Source organism: Pelodiscus sinensis, chromosome 1, assembly GCF_052426305.1.
Source record: "Pelodiscus sinensis isolate ZL-2025 chromosome 1, ASM5242630v1, whole genome shotgun sequence".
In the NCBI taxonomy this organism is placed as follows: domain Eukaryota; kingdom Metazoa; phylum Chordata; order Testudines; family Trionychidae; genus Pelodiscus; species Pelodiscus sinensis.
Genome location: NC_143052.1, coordinates 317,189,390 through 317,205,424, shown reverse-complemented (window position 1 = coordinate 317,205,424; position 16,035 = coordinate 317,189,390). Strand labels below are relative to the sequence as shown.

The following is a 16,035-nucleotide window of genomic DNA, read 5'->3' as shown; positions in this document are numbered from 1 at the left end:
AAAGCCTAATACCTCAACTCAATAATGCTTAGTTCACATAGATTACTTCCCACCATTCTTCTGCAGCAGGTCATCTCAGTAACTCCGTGGTCTCTCCTCCATCTGTGGCATTGGATGGTTGTGGGGGGGTCAACTGGAACCACAGGCTGGCTGGTTTCTGCATCCTAGGGCACTGGCAGTCCCTCCACAAAAGCCTGCAAAGCACCTCTGCTCCCTTCAGCTGTCAGCCTAGACAGAACTGAGCTGCTCCCTTTTCTATCCTGGTTCCAGTTGGAGTATTCCCAGCAAGTATGAAGGGGCATAGCCCACAGATCATGATTAGCCCCCGCTGAACCATGCATGGTGGGTATCCTCTGTCACAAACACTCCCCCTTAAGAGGGTGTCCATTGGTGGACCTTCCTCTTCATCGTCTCCTTCCACTTGGGAGAAGTCTGTGTTTGCATGAGCCTTCCCTGGCCCAGTGTAACATACAGAAGTCATAGGGCTGGAGCGGGAAGTACTACCTCATGATTCAGGCACTGGTGTCCTTCATGTTATTAATCCATCTGAGGGGTGCATGGTTGGTGACCAGTTGAAAGGGCTTCCCCAGTACAGAATATCCCAGGGTATGTCTACACTACAGCGCTAATTCGAACTAACTTAGTTCGAATTAGTTAATTCGAACTAAGCTAATTCGAACTAATGCATCCAGACTAAAAAAACTAGTTCGAATTAGCGTTTTGCTAATTCGAACTAGCATGTCCACATTAAGTGGACCCTGAACCGGGGTTAAGGATGGCCGGAAGCAGTGCCGGCAGAGCATCAGATGAGGACTTAGAGCGTGGAGCTGCTGCCTCAGGCTAGCCGAGGGCTGTGCTTAAAGGGACCCGACCCTCACCCCGGACAGACAGTTCTCAGGGGTGCCTCTCTTGCAAAGCAGTCCTGACTTGGAGTGCTCTGAGTGCCCACACTGGGCACATCACAGCACTCGGCCATCAGACCGGCTGTACTTGCCGCAGGCTGCCATCTGGGGAGAGGGAGCAATTGGGGGGCTGCAGGAGAGCTTCCACCCCCAGAAGCCCGCAGAGCCAGCCCAGTCCTCCCCATCGGGGGCTCGTACCCCATTCCTCCCTCACCTCCTTCCACTTACCCTTCCCTAGCCCCCCTTCCTGATGTAGAAAATAAAGAAAACGTGTGGTCAAAAATAGAATCTGTCCTTATTGAACAAAACTGGGGGAGACTGGGAAAAGGAGGTGGGAGAGGGGAAGAGAGAGGGTGGGAGAGGGGAGGGCAACTACAATGATCAGAGGTTTGGAACAGGTCCCATATAAAGAGAGGCTAAAGAGACTGGGACTTCTCAGCTTAGAAAAGAGGAGACTGAGGGGGGATAGGATAGAAGTCCATAAAAGCATGAGTGGGGTGGAGAGGGTGCATTAAGAAAAGTTCTCCATTAGTCCCCATAATAGAAGGACTAGAGGACACCAAAGGAAAAGAATGGGTAGCAGGCTTCAAACTAGTAACAGAAAGTTGTTCTTCACAAAGCAAAGATTCAACCTGTGGAACTCCTTGCTGCAGGAGGTTGCGACGGCTAGCACTAGAACAGAGTTTAAAGAGAAGTGAGATAAAGTGATGGAGGTTGGGTCCATGGAGTGCTATTAGCCAGGGGGTAGGAGTGGTGTCCCTGCCCAAAGTTTGTGGAAGGCTGGAGAGGGATGGCACGAGACAAATGGCTTGATCACTGTCTTCGGTCCATCCCCTCCAGGGTCCCTAGGGTTGGCCACTGTCGGCAGACAGGCTACTGGGCTAGATGGACCTTTGGTATGACCCAATACGCCCATTGTAAGCTCAGGGCTCAGGGTTGGGGGTCTCAGTGGACCACCTTCATTTTCATGCACACCTGCTCCTGAGTGGCCAGGCTGGCAGCTCTCCTGCCCTAGACGGCCACTTTTCTGTGCCTAGTGCGGAGGTCGTGGACGAGGTCCATGATGTCTGCACTAAACCAGGCGGGTGCGGTCCTGGGCAGGCTCCCGAGAGCCGCCAGCCTGTTCCCGGGAAGAGGGGGATGGCTGGGTGGCAGCGGGTGGCTGGCTTGAGCCGTGCCAGGTGCAGGGTCTGCTAGCTGGGTGCTGGCCAGCCTGTGCCCCTTTAAGAGGTCCGGGGCCAGAAGGGGGGCAGACGAGTTTCCCTGGTGTTGGCTAGTGTGGCCACCAGGGAAAGCTGGGGAGGGCTAGCCTCCCACTAATTTGAATTAAGGGGCTACACACCCCTTAATTCGAACCAGTAAGTTCGAACTAGGCTTAGTCCTTGTTCAATGAGGTTTACCTAGTTCGAACTAAGCACACTGCTAGTTCGAATTAAGTTCGCACTAGCGGAGCGCTAGTGTAGCACCTATCAAAGTTAATTCGAACTAACGTCCGTTAGTTCGAATTCACTTTGTAGTGTAGACATACCCCCAGGGTGTAGATCACCCACTTGATGGCCAGGGCCTCCCTTGCTATAGTAGGGCGGCAGGTCTCTCAGGAGAACAGCTTGCAGCTGAGATAAAGGATCTGGTGCTCCTTCCCACCTATTTCTTGAGATAGTACCACTCCTGGTCCTACCTCCGAGACCTCCATTTGAAGGATAGAAGGCTTTGTGAAGTTGGATGGGATAGGACCAGCTCTTGGTTCAGCTGTTTTCACAGGGCCTGGAAGGCTTCCTCACAGTCTTCTGATTACTGGACTTTCTGTGATTGGGTGTTCTTCATCAGGTCCAATAATAGGGTGCCCAGTGTGATGAAGTTGAGTACTAAGCAGCCACTGTGTCTGAAGTATTGTGGCACCTGTTTCTTTGTCATGGAGGTGGGGCAGTCACACAAGCCTTAGACCTTATTTATCAAGGAGCTATAGTTTTCCCCTTCCTACTGTGTTCACTAAGATGGCACTTGGCTGGATTCACAGTGAGTCCTGCATCTATTGGGGCTTACAATACCTTGCTAAGATGTCAGAGGTGTTTCCCCCAGCTGGTGCTGTGGATGACAATATTCTTAATGCACACGGCTGTATATTGCATATATGTTTGCAATATTTGGTTCATGAGCTGCTGAAAAGTGGCTGAGGCTCAGTGCAGCCCAAATGGCATCCTGCTGAATTGCTATAAGCCAAGCAGGGTGTGGAAGGCACTCTTCTCACAGGAAGCCGGTATCAGGGGTATCTACCAATATCTGTTGGTCAGTTCTAGTGTGGAAATGAACTTTGCATTTCCCACTATATTCCTCCTTGAGATTTCCCCATCTATGCATCCCAGTATCACTTCAGCTTTTTTGGCCACAGCATCGCATTTGTAGGTCATGTTCAGCTGAGTATTCACCAAGTTTCCCAAAATATTTTTCAGAGTTACTGTTTCTCAGGAAGCATCCCTCAACATGTATGTATCACCTACATTGTTTTGTTCCTAGATGCATCTATTTACATTCAGCCATATTTAAATGCACATTTATTGTTAGCACCCAGTTTACCAAATGATCTATATCACTCTGAATCGGTGAGTTGTCCTTTCCATTATTTACCACTCCCCAATTTTTATTTCATCTGCCAATTTTATCAATGATGATTTTATGTTCTCTTCCAGGCTATTGATAATGAGATGACAGTCTAACTCCTTCCTGTACCTACACACTTTTCTTCTTTGCTGCTTGAAGCTTCCAGGATATCTCTGATGAAATCTACATATTTTACTACATTTAGGCTCTTGTGTAGTCCTCTGATACTTTTAGTCAAGTCCATGAGACATTGATTCCCTCAAAGTCATGGGCATTCCAAACCCAAAAGCAACCACATATTCTGGACCAGAAAGCCAACATAGATTGGGAGTAAACCATGGAGGAAGTGGGGAGGGGGGAAGGGCAGCAGGGTTGTGGCCCTGGATTTGCTGCTTGGCTTGTACTGAGCCAGCTCACATAGACTGAGCATGCTCAATCATACTACTGAAGCCAACTGCCCTCACTCCATCCTCTCACTATCAGCAGACAAGAGTTACCTTGGTCATGTGATACTGAGGGTAGATGAAATAAGAGAGACAAGGTGGGTGAAATAATATCTTTAATTATATTATCTCACCCACCTTGTCTCTCTAATATCCTTGAACCAACACAGCTACAACAGCCCTGTACACAACGGTAGATGAACTAGACAGTGATTTTATATCTATCTAGTTATATCATCTAAAGCAATGCACTTCAGGCCTTCTTAGTATTAATTTTCAGCTACTGGCAGTTTATTTAATACTGCCCAGAGACAACACACAGCAGCCCCTGCTCTGAGGAGTTTATTTATAATCTAAAAGAGAGACACAGAGTTGATAGGATGTACCAGTAAATCACAAGGAGGGAGTATCTTATGGGGGGGGGGGGAAGGGAACAGGTGTTTTGTTTCTTACCTCCTTATCATCTCCAGAAACAGAAGATACTTTTCATGAGAGGCTTTTATCTACAAAACTTGTCACCTGGGTCACCATGTCTATAAAATCAAGACTTGTGTGTTTATCTATTATCTAACAAGTCACTATGTAGACCAGGAAACGCCACTGGTAGCAGCTAGTGCAGTTCACCTATGCGCACACATTGATAGTTATTTTAATAAGTATCTCACCTTGGTGACATGAAAAACATTAACATCCTCTTTATATTGCTCAAGGAGCCATGGGATCTGTTCGAACACCTTATCTTGATGCTCTTCTTTATGCAGGAGGAGGCTCATCATAGTACCAAGGGCTTTGATAATGGCCTGCTTGCCCTACATAGAGACACAGAATTTATGTTCCTACAAATTCATTCAATATCATGCAATGGGCCCATCTTTTCTACTTCTGACGAGTGCAATTTCCCTTTTCCACTGTTGAAACAGCCCTATCTCAATATTTCCTGGTAAAGAGTTAAGACTCATGGGCTTCATCTACACTGGCATGATTTTCCGAAAATGCTTTTAATGGAAAAGTTTTCCGTTAAAGCATTTTCGGAAAAGCACGTCTAGATTGGCAGGATGCTTTTCCGCAAAAGCACTTTTTGCGGAAAAGCGTCCGTGGCCAATCTAGACACGCTTTTCCGCAAAAAAGCCCCAATTGCCATTTTCGCGATCAGGGCTTTTTTTGCAGAAAACACTACTGTGCTGTCTACACTGGCCCTTTTGCGCAAAAGTCTTTCGGAAAAGGACTTTTGCCTGAACGGGAGCAGCATAGTATTTCCGGAAAAGCATTGACGATCTTACATGAGATCGTCAGTGCTTTTCCGGAAATTCAAGCAGCCAGTGTAGACAGCTGGCAAGTTTTTCCAGTCTAGACACAGCTATGGTGTTGGTTTCAGAATTATATTCTACTGCACCTCACAACTTTCCCAAGTGGGATATTTCCCCAGATTAGTATGCACACTAAAACAACTCATTCCTGCTGTAACTCTACTGGAACTGAATAGACATCTGCCAGGAATGAATTTAGCCCATTCTCCTATATTCATCTGCATGTCAGGTGACAAAACTGGAATCTATGTACACTATGTACAGACAGAATTTCCATGAGATTGTGACATTATAATCTTTTTTAAATGTTTTACATCATACTCCCTTCTATCCCAAAGAACCTGCCATTGAACTCCATCATCACAAAGAGTGCCATACACAGAGAATTTAACAATACAATTTCTCATCAAGGTTTAGAAAGCCTACAATTCTCACCTCCAAATCTTCACATGTGGTCCATTTGCTTGTCACATGACGATAGAGGGGAAGAATTTCATCACAGAATTGAGATTTACCCATTTTGGGAAATGGCCACCTTTCCCAGTTACTAAAATATACATTTACTGCCCTTGACCATTTTTCCAGAACTGCATGGAAGGAAAAAAGACAGGCAATATGAAAAGGATGCAATAGTAATAAGGATACGTTGTTTTATCAGTGAAGACACCCAGGCTTGTAGTTTATTACAATTCCATGCCCAATTCAGGAACAGCTGATGAAATCCAATAACAGTTTTGAATTATTTCTCTTCCCTCCTTTCCGTTTCTTGTTTCTCAAAAGGCTTTCTTCTCTTTTGTCTCTCTCCATCTCTTTTTAATTCCCATCATTTGAAAACATATTTTTTTCTCCCTTGTTACCTCTTAATTAGAGCTGATTGTAAAGGTAGTTTAAATTAAATTAAAAGTGTTTACTCTTGTTTTTTTCAAAATTTCAAATGACAAAGATCATTCACATGTTTCAAAAATCAACAAATTTCAGCCACCTTTTTAGCTGCACAAAAACACTGAACACATCCTGATTAAAACTGTCATTGACATTTTTTCAGTTTAATATTCCATCAACTTGGAAAAAAATATGAAAAATGTAATAAAAAAACAAAATATTTTGACCAGCTGTTTTCTGAATGATTCATGTCCTCTGCAGTTAATGTTTATTTAGCCCTAAAACTGTATGATTTCCTGTTGGGTTACAGTTTGTCTGAAAGATGTTCAGTGCCCCTAACTCCTATTAGCTATACTGAGATTTGACAGCATTTTGCCCTAAAATTAGATGCACCCGCTGCCCTTGAAAGGAAAATTAAGGCTCAATCCTATGTTCTATGAAGCTGATGGCAAAATTCCCATTTATCTCAAAGGTGCAGGATTAATCCCTTAGGCCTGATCTACACTAAAGGGGAAAGTTGACTTAAGGTACGCAACTCCAGCTATGTTAATTATGTAGCTGGAGTTGACGTATCTTAAATCGTGTTTTCAGACTGTCCACACAGTGGAAGGTTGACAGGAGTGTTATTCCTCATGAGAAGCAGGACTACCGGTGCCAACGGGAGCACCCACTCAGTTCGAATTAGTGGGTCTTCACTAGACCTGCTAATTTGGACCCTGGTGATCAACTGCAGCAGCATTGATCTTCTGCATAGTGTAGACGTGGCCTTACTTGAGCATCAACTAAAAAGCAAAGGAAGAGAGAAGTGGAGAAGACCAGAGGACAGAGAAAGAGGGTGAAAGGAGATGATAATTAAGAAACTAAAGAGGAGGAATGGGTGGAGGGGTGGAAAACGGGAAATTTTTGAATGTAATTCAGTCTGTTGCCTGCACATTCTCCCCCAGGAGTTTCCTGGCACATGGGCAGCATCAGCTTTTGTTTATTTTTAAAATATCCACAAGTCATAGAGGGCCTGAACTTACAAATGCTCAGCCCCTCCAGCAAAGTAAGGAGCACTCTCAACTCCACTGAGTGCCACAGGAGCATGAGGACTCAGCCCCTGGTACAATCCAGTTCAGAGCCTGTTTGTAAACGATCAGTCACTTAACTCTGTACCAAGGCCCCTAAATATCCATTTTGGACATCTACAATAAGTGCTGGCACTTACCAACACAAAATGGTTGCATCAGCCTGCTCTCGCCGACTAACATCCGCATGGAGCTCATGCCGTACAGGGGCATTCCCACAAAAGGAATGCACTTGAGTGCTGAAAAGAAGGACCAGAAGAAAAGGAAGACAGACAATTGACTGTTATCTGCCTTCTTACTATCGCATTTAGAAACACCGCTGGGTCGGATGCTATGGGCTCCTAGGTCATTTTGTGTTGCGTACACAAATGATAAGGCAGAAGTAAAAAATCAGTGGGGGATTTACCCTGAGGAGGAGCATTCTCCACCAATGTGCAGCTGTGCCAGATGCCCAATCCTCTCCCAGAGTAGGAGAGAGAGCACTGGGGAGGGATGAGAAATGGAATGGAGAAGAGCTCCACTAGACCTGATTTTCCTCAATCCTGTCCTTTAAGAACTTCAAATGGGGCATAAGAGCTTGCCCCTTGGTGTGGATAGCTCATGGTCTAGCAAGTGGAACCAGCCACAGCAGTTCATCTCATGCCCCCCAAATAGCACTCTGTGTAGCTGTACAGAGCGTGAACCTCTGTCCTTAAATGGAAGACAATAACTTTGAAACAAAAGATGGAAGTTGACATACGATAGGCTGATGATAGGTTGTCCAGCGTAATCAAAGTGAACACGTCAGACAGCTTCAGTGGATTCAGATGACATTGAAGCTCATACATCACCTCACTGAAATAGCAGCGTGCCAGAGCCACTAATGTGTTGCTCGCTGCCACTTTTAGTTCATTTGTTGCTTCCTTAAAAAATACAAAAAGAGAGAGACTGAAGTGATTAAAGCCAACTACACCAGCCAATGCTGCTCAAATGAATCAAGTTCTTATTTCTGTTTTCCACCCAACTTTCTGAGAACAGAATCATGAGTCATAAATAATCATTGAATCGTTTGGCTAAACACTTGTCAGCCTTTCAGTTGTTTGCAAGCTGCTTAGACTATTCGCTATTAGCTATTTGTGGTGGATGATTGGCTATCATAGTGACATGATATTTTTCCCTCAGAGGAGGTGGGCAGCTTCAAGATATTCAGAGAATTTTCCTGAATAAACTATCCCCTAAATCCAAATACTGCTTCTTTTGAAAACAGCTCAGATTCTGTTTAAAGGTTTCATCCTGCTGCTTAACACCATAGTATCAGAGCACCTTCCACACAAAATCAGTATCAATAATGAAATCCCTAGTAGACTTCACAAAATACTTGCTTGTTAAGAAACGGTAGGCCTCTCTGCATCTGATATATGTCACAATATCCTGACCTTACAAAGCACTTAAGCACATGTGTAACTTGAACAAGATGAAACTAGTCACATGCTGCTTAGGACCTGGGATTTCTGGAGGACGGTGTGGGGATCTGTGGGCCCCTAGCAGTCATTAATCCTGGAGTTTCAGTATATAGTTTACAAAAAATGTTTTAATTAGTTTAAGCTTTCATTCCTGTCATTAGCATATAGGGAAAACTAACTTACCTGAGTATCAGAGGGGTAGCCGTGTTAGTCTGAATCTGCAAAAGCAGTGAAGTGGGTCTTTGACCACAAAAGCTTATGCTCCAACACTTCCGTTAATCTAACTTACCTGAGTCTCTCTCATGTGGTTTGAGGCAAGTGTTATTATTTTGCTCATTAGCCTTCTCTCTAGGACCTGGGCATCCTGCTGTAATACTTCCTCCAGGATACAGTAAATGTCTACTCTGTTTTTCTGGGGACAAAACATAAAAGAACAATTGGGGAAAATGTTTCCTTGATGACAATATAGTAATGCTATAAGCTAATATAGTAACGCAATATAGTAACACTTACGCTAATAAGCTTCTGCCCAAAAGAGTTTACAATCTAAACATGAAACAACTAGCCCAGGCTAAAAGAGCAGATCAATAGCCAGGAAAATAATTCAGGTCTTCTGATTCACTATCTGGAGTCCTCTCCACTAGACCACACTGATTCCACAGCCTGCATACTCACTCAAGTAACCCCTAGTCTTCATTTGTATAAAACTTGCTATGCCCTCCACAATCACCCCAGCTAGCAGCATTTCAGAAGAAGCTGAGCAATTTACAAATTTTTTAATCTGAATAAGGGCCCTGCACTGCCCCCTTATCTAATTTCTTTTATTATTATTATTGTTGTTGTTATTATTATTATTATTATTGTTATTGTTGTTCTTGTTATTATTAGCATCATGCCTTTTTTTATCCACTCCAGATAGAATTTGTAAATACAATTATAAAATACCCAACTCCTGCAGTAAATCTTCTGCAGCTTTTAGGGAAAATTAGCTCAGGAGTTACCTCTACATTGCCAGTAGCACACTTGAAGGTCTCTTTTATGGGGTCCATCAAAGTTCAAATTCACAGATGATACTAAATATGGAGGAGTTGAAGGTATGAGTTGTGACAGAGAAATAATAAAGAGGGGCACAGAGAAATTAGAAACCTGAGCAGAACAAGACTGATTTCAGAGAACTGCAAACTAGTGCACCTAGAGAGGGGGTCAATATAACTGACATAATGAGAGGGAGAAAAGTGGGAAACAACAAGTGACCTGGAGTGACAGTGAAAAAAAAAGTCAGCCATATGGGTTGGGTTTGTTACATACAGGAATCCTGTCATAAAGCAGGAAGACAACAGTTTCTCATTGTTCATCTGAGGTGTGAGTGCTTCTGGCTTATTTCACTTTTTTGGCACCACATTCCCCAGAAAAGATCAACAGCTTGGAAGTAATTCAGGAGAAAATTTTAAAAAGTGCAGGGAGGCCAGCAGAACTGACTTTTAAATAGAGACCTGCAACCTCTATGGGATCTGACCTCATGCATCAGGGTGAGGTTGGGTGGGTGTAGGGGAGCCTGCCTTGACAATAAATGGCCACGTCTCCCTTTAACACGTGCGGATCTCTAACAAGCAAAACCCAGGCCTGTCTCAAGTCTGGTGCACATAAGCATGCAGGCAAGGTCATGGGAGAAGCTGTGAGAGGAAGGAATGTTTTGCATAACAATGCAGATGAAGCATGGTACGTGAGACTATGTCAAGAACACATGGCAAGCAATCTTGTACAGGTACTTCTGTTTCTGATAACCACAAATTACAGATGCAGCCATGCAACTGTCAACTATGCACATAGCAGCAACATCCTGAGTGACAGGATGTACTCCAGATAGGGTATTGGGCATGTTACATATCCTACACAATACGTAATCAATTGGTAAATATTATTAGAACAACCAAGTCTTGCTTTGCTATAAAATGGGCTTAGTAAGAACAATCAGTGGGAGGGAATGAGCAGGATTGACCCACAGGTACTGCTCGATGTAACTAGAAGTAAATAGGCCCTTCACACCGGTGAGCCAGTGCATGGTGTTCCAATGCATGGGAAGAAAAGGAACCCTGACCTCCTGCCTGCTACTGTAGGTAGCATACGGGTGAAGTGTAAGTGAACTAGTCTTTATTATTGTATTCTAGTAGCTCTTTTATTAATTGCTTTTGCATTGCTTTGCACTATATTATTGCTTTAGAATGTATGGCATTTAAGGTTTCAATTGTGTAGTAATTGTTTTTAAGGCTTGTAAAACTTAAACAACTGTAATAACTGCTTAAAGCTTGCAATAAATAAGAAAGTGGTTAAGTATCCCTGGAGTGTCCTGGTTTCTCTTGGATCTAAAATAAATCGTATCACATCACAGTGGGAAAACAACTGGACTCCCCTGGGCTCAGATCAGGTCAGCTCTCCTCCACAGAGTCAGCACAACCATGACTGCCTACTCCAGCCAGCCACCACCTCCTTGCTGCATAGCATGCACTGTGGAGTGAGGATGCTTAGGAGTCAGTGTTTCTTACCCTGCAGCACGTACATTGCACAGCAGGGGGCAGTATCAGAGACATAAAATTTAGACTTTAACATCAGGAAAAATGCCCCAGCTATAAGACATCTATCAGGTTATTACATAGTCTTCATTGGAAAGTGGTGGAAACCCAGTCACTAGGAGCTTTTAAAATTGGTTTGGCCCCAAAAAATGAAAAAGGCACTGCTGGGAAATTGGATGATCCAACAAGCCTTTCACATCTGTCTCCTGTGAGTCTATAACTCTGAATTCAGGCAGCTGAAGGTGTGAACTGCCTGCTAAGGTCATAAAGCACTTTGGAATGTTCAAAGCCAATGGTTGGCTACACATTCCAGTGGTTGTGCTTTTAAAGGATGCTGCTGCAAACTGCTATTATTACTGCTCTAGTGGGGAGAGGCTCTGCCTCTTTCCATTCATTTTTAAATGTAAGGAGGATTTTTAATTGAAAATCATAATTGATAACTTATGAATACAAGAGCCCCACACTATTCAAGCGAGCCAGAAATGAACTGCTTGTCTTGGCATCCTGGTACTTGAAACTAAAATGCCTTCTGTGTTGACCCTTAATAGAGAAATGGACTTTGCTGGATGCGAGTATTAATAAAAGAAAAAGGGGTTTGGATTATTTAAGAACCCTTCAAAGCTATAGCCCAATCATATGTCATTATAATTAAGAAGTGTTGTCTTGGGTTTAGAGCAGAGAGTCAGTTCACATGGGTTTTATTCACCATTCTTCTACTAACTCACTATGTGGTGTTGAGCAAGTTATTTAATTCCCCATGACACAGCCCATCAGTAAATGGGGATGTTTATCACTCTCTCAAAGGTGCTGTAAAACCGAATTCATGAGTAAGTAGGTAAGTGCTTTGAGGTTTTTGGATGAAGATGCTAAAGGAGGACAAAATACTGCTATAAGAAATTATAGATAACCCTACAGTGCCCTTTTATAATATACAGCCCATGTACTCCAGTGTGTACAAAAGGACAGTGCTCCTCTGAGTGTCTCTTTATTATATCATCCTGATCTGTAACAGAATTTTGCATGATGAGTTTTGCATGAAGACAGAAGGGTAAATACTGATTACACTGAAGGTGGGCTGAGCCAAGTTCTGTATTGAATTACTTCCATGAAGTCAAACAGAATTTGGAGTGGAAACATGGAAAACAGATGTGATTTGATGAAACTGCCCTACCTCATCCTGCTGAAGTTTTTCTAGCAGAACAGTCACAACGACAGCCAGTTTGGTCTCAGCTATCTTGACAATCTGAAGGACAATAGAGGCCTTATCTTGATCGTCCATATGGTCCAGGAGTAAAACAACCTCGCTGTAAACAGCTGAAATTAAAGGAAAGGATTCTGCTGGTTATCATTGATGTTGGGATTCAGTGCTTGTGTCTTTAATTCACTATCTAGTAAAGACTCTGTAGGAGACCAGACATGGTGATAAGTGGACCTGGGAATCATGCAAATCCTTTTCTTTCCTCATGGTGACCATGTCTGTTTGCAGAGCTATTGTGGGGGGACGGATTATAATAAGGAAAAGCTGCTCCTTTTAAATAAGATCCCCACATAAAATCATCTTTTCCACCTTTACTATTAATTTAGGCATTTTGATAGCACACAGAATAATTTATAGCCAAGATTTTTAAAACTGGGTGCCTAAACTAAAACTCCTAAATCCATATTAACACGCCTACATCCTGATTCAACAAATTAATCACATGCCTAACTCAATGCCAACAAATAAATCTAAAGTTAAACACGTGCATGCTGAAGTGTTTTGCTTAGTCAGGGTGTCATTTCCAAAAGTGCTGAGCACCCAGAATTACCTATGGATGGTGCAAAGAACTTCTAGGGGTTCAGTATCTCTTGAAAATCAAGCCACTTTTTAAAGACCCCACTGTATGAATTTAGAAGTCAAACTTTATGCACTCTGTTTTGAAAAAAGGCTTCAGTTTTATTTTATGGTAATTTAAATACTTGCAGAGAAGACACATGGACTAGGTATTTGTCCAGTTGCCTCTAGAGACCCTAAAAGATTTTCCCCCAATGCACAACATAAGAACATAAGAACGGCCGTACTGGGTCAGACCAAAGGTCCATCTAGCCCAGTATCCTGTCTGCCGACAGTGGCCAGCACCAGGTGCCCCAGAGAGGGTGGACAGAAGACAATGATCAAGCGATTTATCTCCTGCCATCCCTCTCCAGCCTCTGACAAACACAGGCCAAGGACACCATTTTATCCCCTGGCTAATAGCCTTTTATGGACCTAACCTCCATGAAATTATCTAGCTAGGTGTTTTCCATGGGTAGGGTGATTGCCCCATACCTTTATGTGAAGCCTCAGAGATTAAGTCTTGGTAAGTCTTGCTCACATAGTCAGGATCAGTGTTACCTGTAAACTGAGCACTTAGGTGGCAGACATGTGTTTCTAATGGTTGTACACATCCGTACATGCCTCAATGCACATAAAATGTATTCTACACGTAGAATTGGAGAGAACATTGGTCAGGATGCAATTGATCTCCAGATTTGAGGGTGGGGAGGAATTTTCCCTGGGTCAGACTAGCAGGGATTATTGTTTGGGAGGTTGGGAATTTGTCTTCTTCGGGAGTATGGGGCACTGATCAACCACCAGGATCATCAGGGCATTTCTGACCTAATCATTTCTCTACCATTGCAAAGGCCTCAGGCATTGGTAGCATTTCAGTTTCTCCTATCCTCTGTCTGCAGCACACAGCATCTTAGTCTCCTAGGCCTTGGGCACATCTACACAGCAGGGCTAAAGCAGAAATAAGCTACACAACTTGAGCTATCAATTGTGCAGCTTAAGTTGAAATAGTTTATTTCGGCTTTTGGCGCTGTCTACACAGCAGGAAGTCGGGGAAAGAGCACTCTTCCTCCTACTTCCCTTACTCCCCATAAAATGCGGGTTATAGGAGTCGGAGAAAGAAGTCCTCCAGCTTGACATTATTTGACATTATGTTGAAATAATGGCTTGCTGTGTAGATGCGGACAATGTTATTTTGCAATAACATCAGTTATTCCAAATTAACACTGCTGTGTTGACATACCCTTCAAGAGTGACAATTTTTAGTCCAAGACAAGTTTTGGTTTCAGCATAGGGTTGCTAGGTGAAACGTAATGGTTTGTGACATACAGAAGATTAAAGTACATGATCTAATGACCTACCAGCCTTAAACTCTATGAAACTGTGAAATAGTTGATGTATTAATAAAATCAGGATTTTATCTCCCATGTGTCTCTCAGCAGAAATTCTCCTGGAGACTTAATATTTAACAAGAAATCTGAAATGCCATATTTATCTGTCTCCATTGTAACAGCATTCCAAGGCATGGAGGAGGAATTGGTCAGAATTTACCCTTCCCATGAAAGATTGCTCAAGATTAGGCGATTACCCATCCTTACCCTTCGATTCCAAGACCCAGATGCAGATGGAATCAGAACTGTAACTTACATTGCCCATACAGTTGCAATAGTAATGGTGAAGGATTAAGAGCACTAGTGTTGCTAAGAAACGCTTTGTTATCCTCCATTTAATATGCTAGCTATCCACTTAATATCTTAAGTAGACAGCAGGTACATCTAGACTGCAGAGTTTTTCCAGGATACCAGAGATATCCCAGAAAAGCTCTGCCACGTCCAAGGAATGCGTCTGCTTTTCCAAAAAAATATTGGAAAAGCAGACATGTTTTTTCAGCATCTCAGTAAACCTCGTTCTACGAGGAAGAAGGGATGTTCTGAAAGAGGCTTTTTTTCTGACATTTGGCCCAGTGTAGACGGGCCAACTGTCAGAAAAGCCTCTTTCAAAAGAAAAGTGATAGAACTTTGTAGTCTAGACACAGTCAGCTAGAAGAGAAGTCCTTCTGTGTTTTCTCTTCTAATTTCTCCCATCTCTGATGCTTTGCACCACTAGATTTTGGCTCCAAGGATGCAGAAGTCATAAAATAAGGACCCATATTAACAACATAAAACAACTGGAGAAAGGAAAGAAGACCTTCCCCATAACATCCAATAGTGACACAGGTTGTCAGGAAAGTTTCCAGGTTCAGAGGCTGTAGGCCAGTCCTTCAACTCAAGTCAATTAAAAGGGAAGTCAGTAGAGGCTCACTGGATTTACAGCAGCTAATGATCTGGTCATCTAAATGGAGAATATTACACGTTTCTATGCACCCATGCTCTTGAATGTGTATGTGTGGATACAGGTTGGATATAAAAAATACAATAGTGACCCTTACCTCTATCAATTACCTCCTGTTCACTCACAAATGTATTCATGGTTTAGTCTTTCCTCAACACCTTCTCTCAATCCTTTCTCCAACTAGCTCCAGTACTGAGAGATAGATGGCCTCTCAGTCTGTCAACCAGAACTTCCAGTTAAACTTACACAAGCACTATTGTGACATCCTTGTGACCAAAGCAAATTCCATAAACTGTTGATGACCAGGTAGGCACACAGGGACTCTGTCACTTTGCTGGAGAGAACTATGGTTAAGATGACCTGTCACCTGTCTATGACTTTTACTAAAAATTGCCCTAAATAAATTTTAGGTGCTGGGGAAAGGCAGCACTCCAGCAGACTCCACTGCTCTGAGAGCAGGCTAGGGTGCCACTACTACTTCCACTCCAGGTGGGGGAACTGCCCAGGGTACCCTGACTGCTCTCCAACCAATGCTCCAGCACAGCATCTGGCCCCAGGGATGCCCTGAGATGTACCACGCCAACTACTGTGGAAGTCACAAAGGTCCCAGAAAGTCACAGAATCCATGATTTCTGTGACAGAAATGTAGCCGTGTTAGTCTCGTGTAGCTGAAACAAAAAACA

The 16,035-nt window shown here is 43.2% G+C and overlaps 1 protein-coding gene across 1 annotated transcript; it reads right to left on the bottom strand.

The window, feature by feature from the left end:
• Window positions 1–1,568: 1,568 nt before the first annotated feature.
• Window positions 1,569–15,586, bottom strand: LOC149525888 (maestro heat-like repeat-containing protein family member 2A). The gene is made up of 8 exons (XM_089778044.1): window positions 15,450–15,586; window positions 12,383–12,525; window positions 8,931–9,053; window positions 7,939–8,101; window positions 7,340–7,438; window positions 5,686–5,837; window positions 4,609–4,752; window positions 1,569–1,574 (listed from the first exon to the last, which is right to left on the bottom strand). Exons 1-8 carry the CDS (start codon window positions 15,487–15,489, stop codon window positions 1,569–1,571), a joined length of 870 nt encoding a protein of 289 aa, XP_089634170.1. The 5' UTR covers window positions 15,490–15,586.
• Window positions 15,587–16,035: the final 449 nt, after the last annotated feature.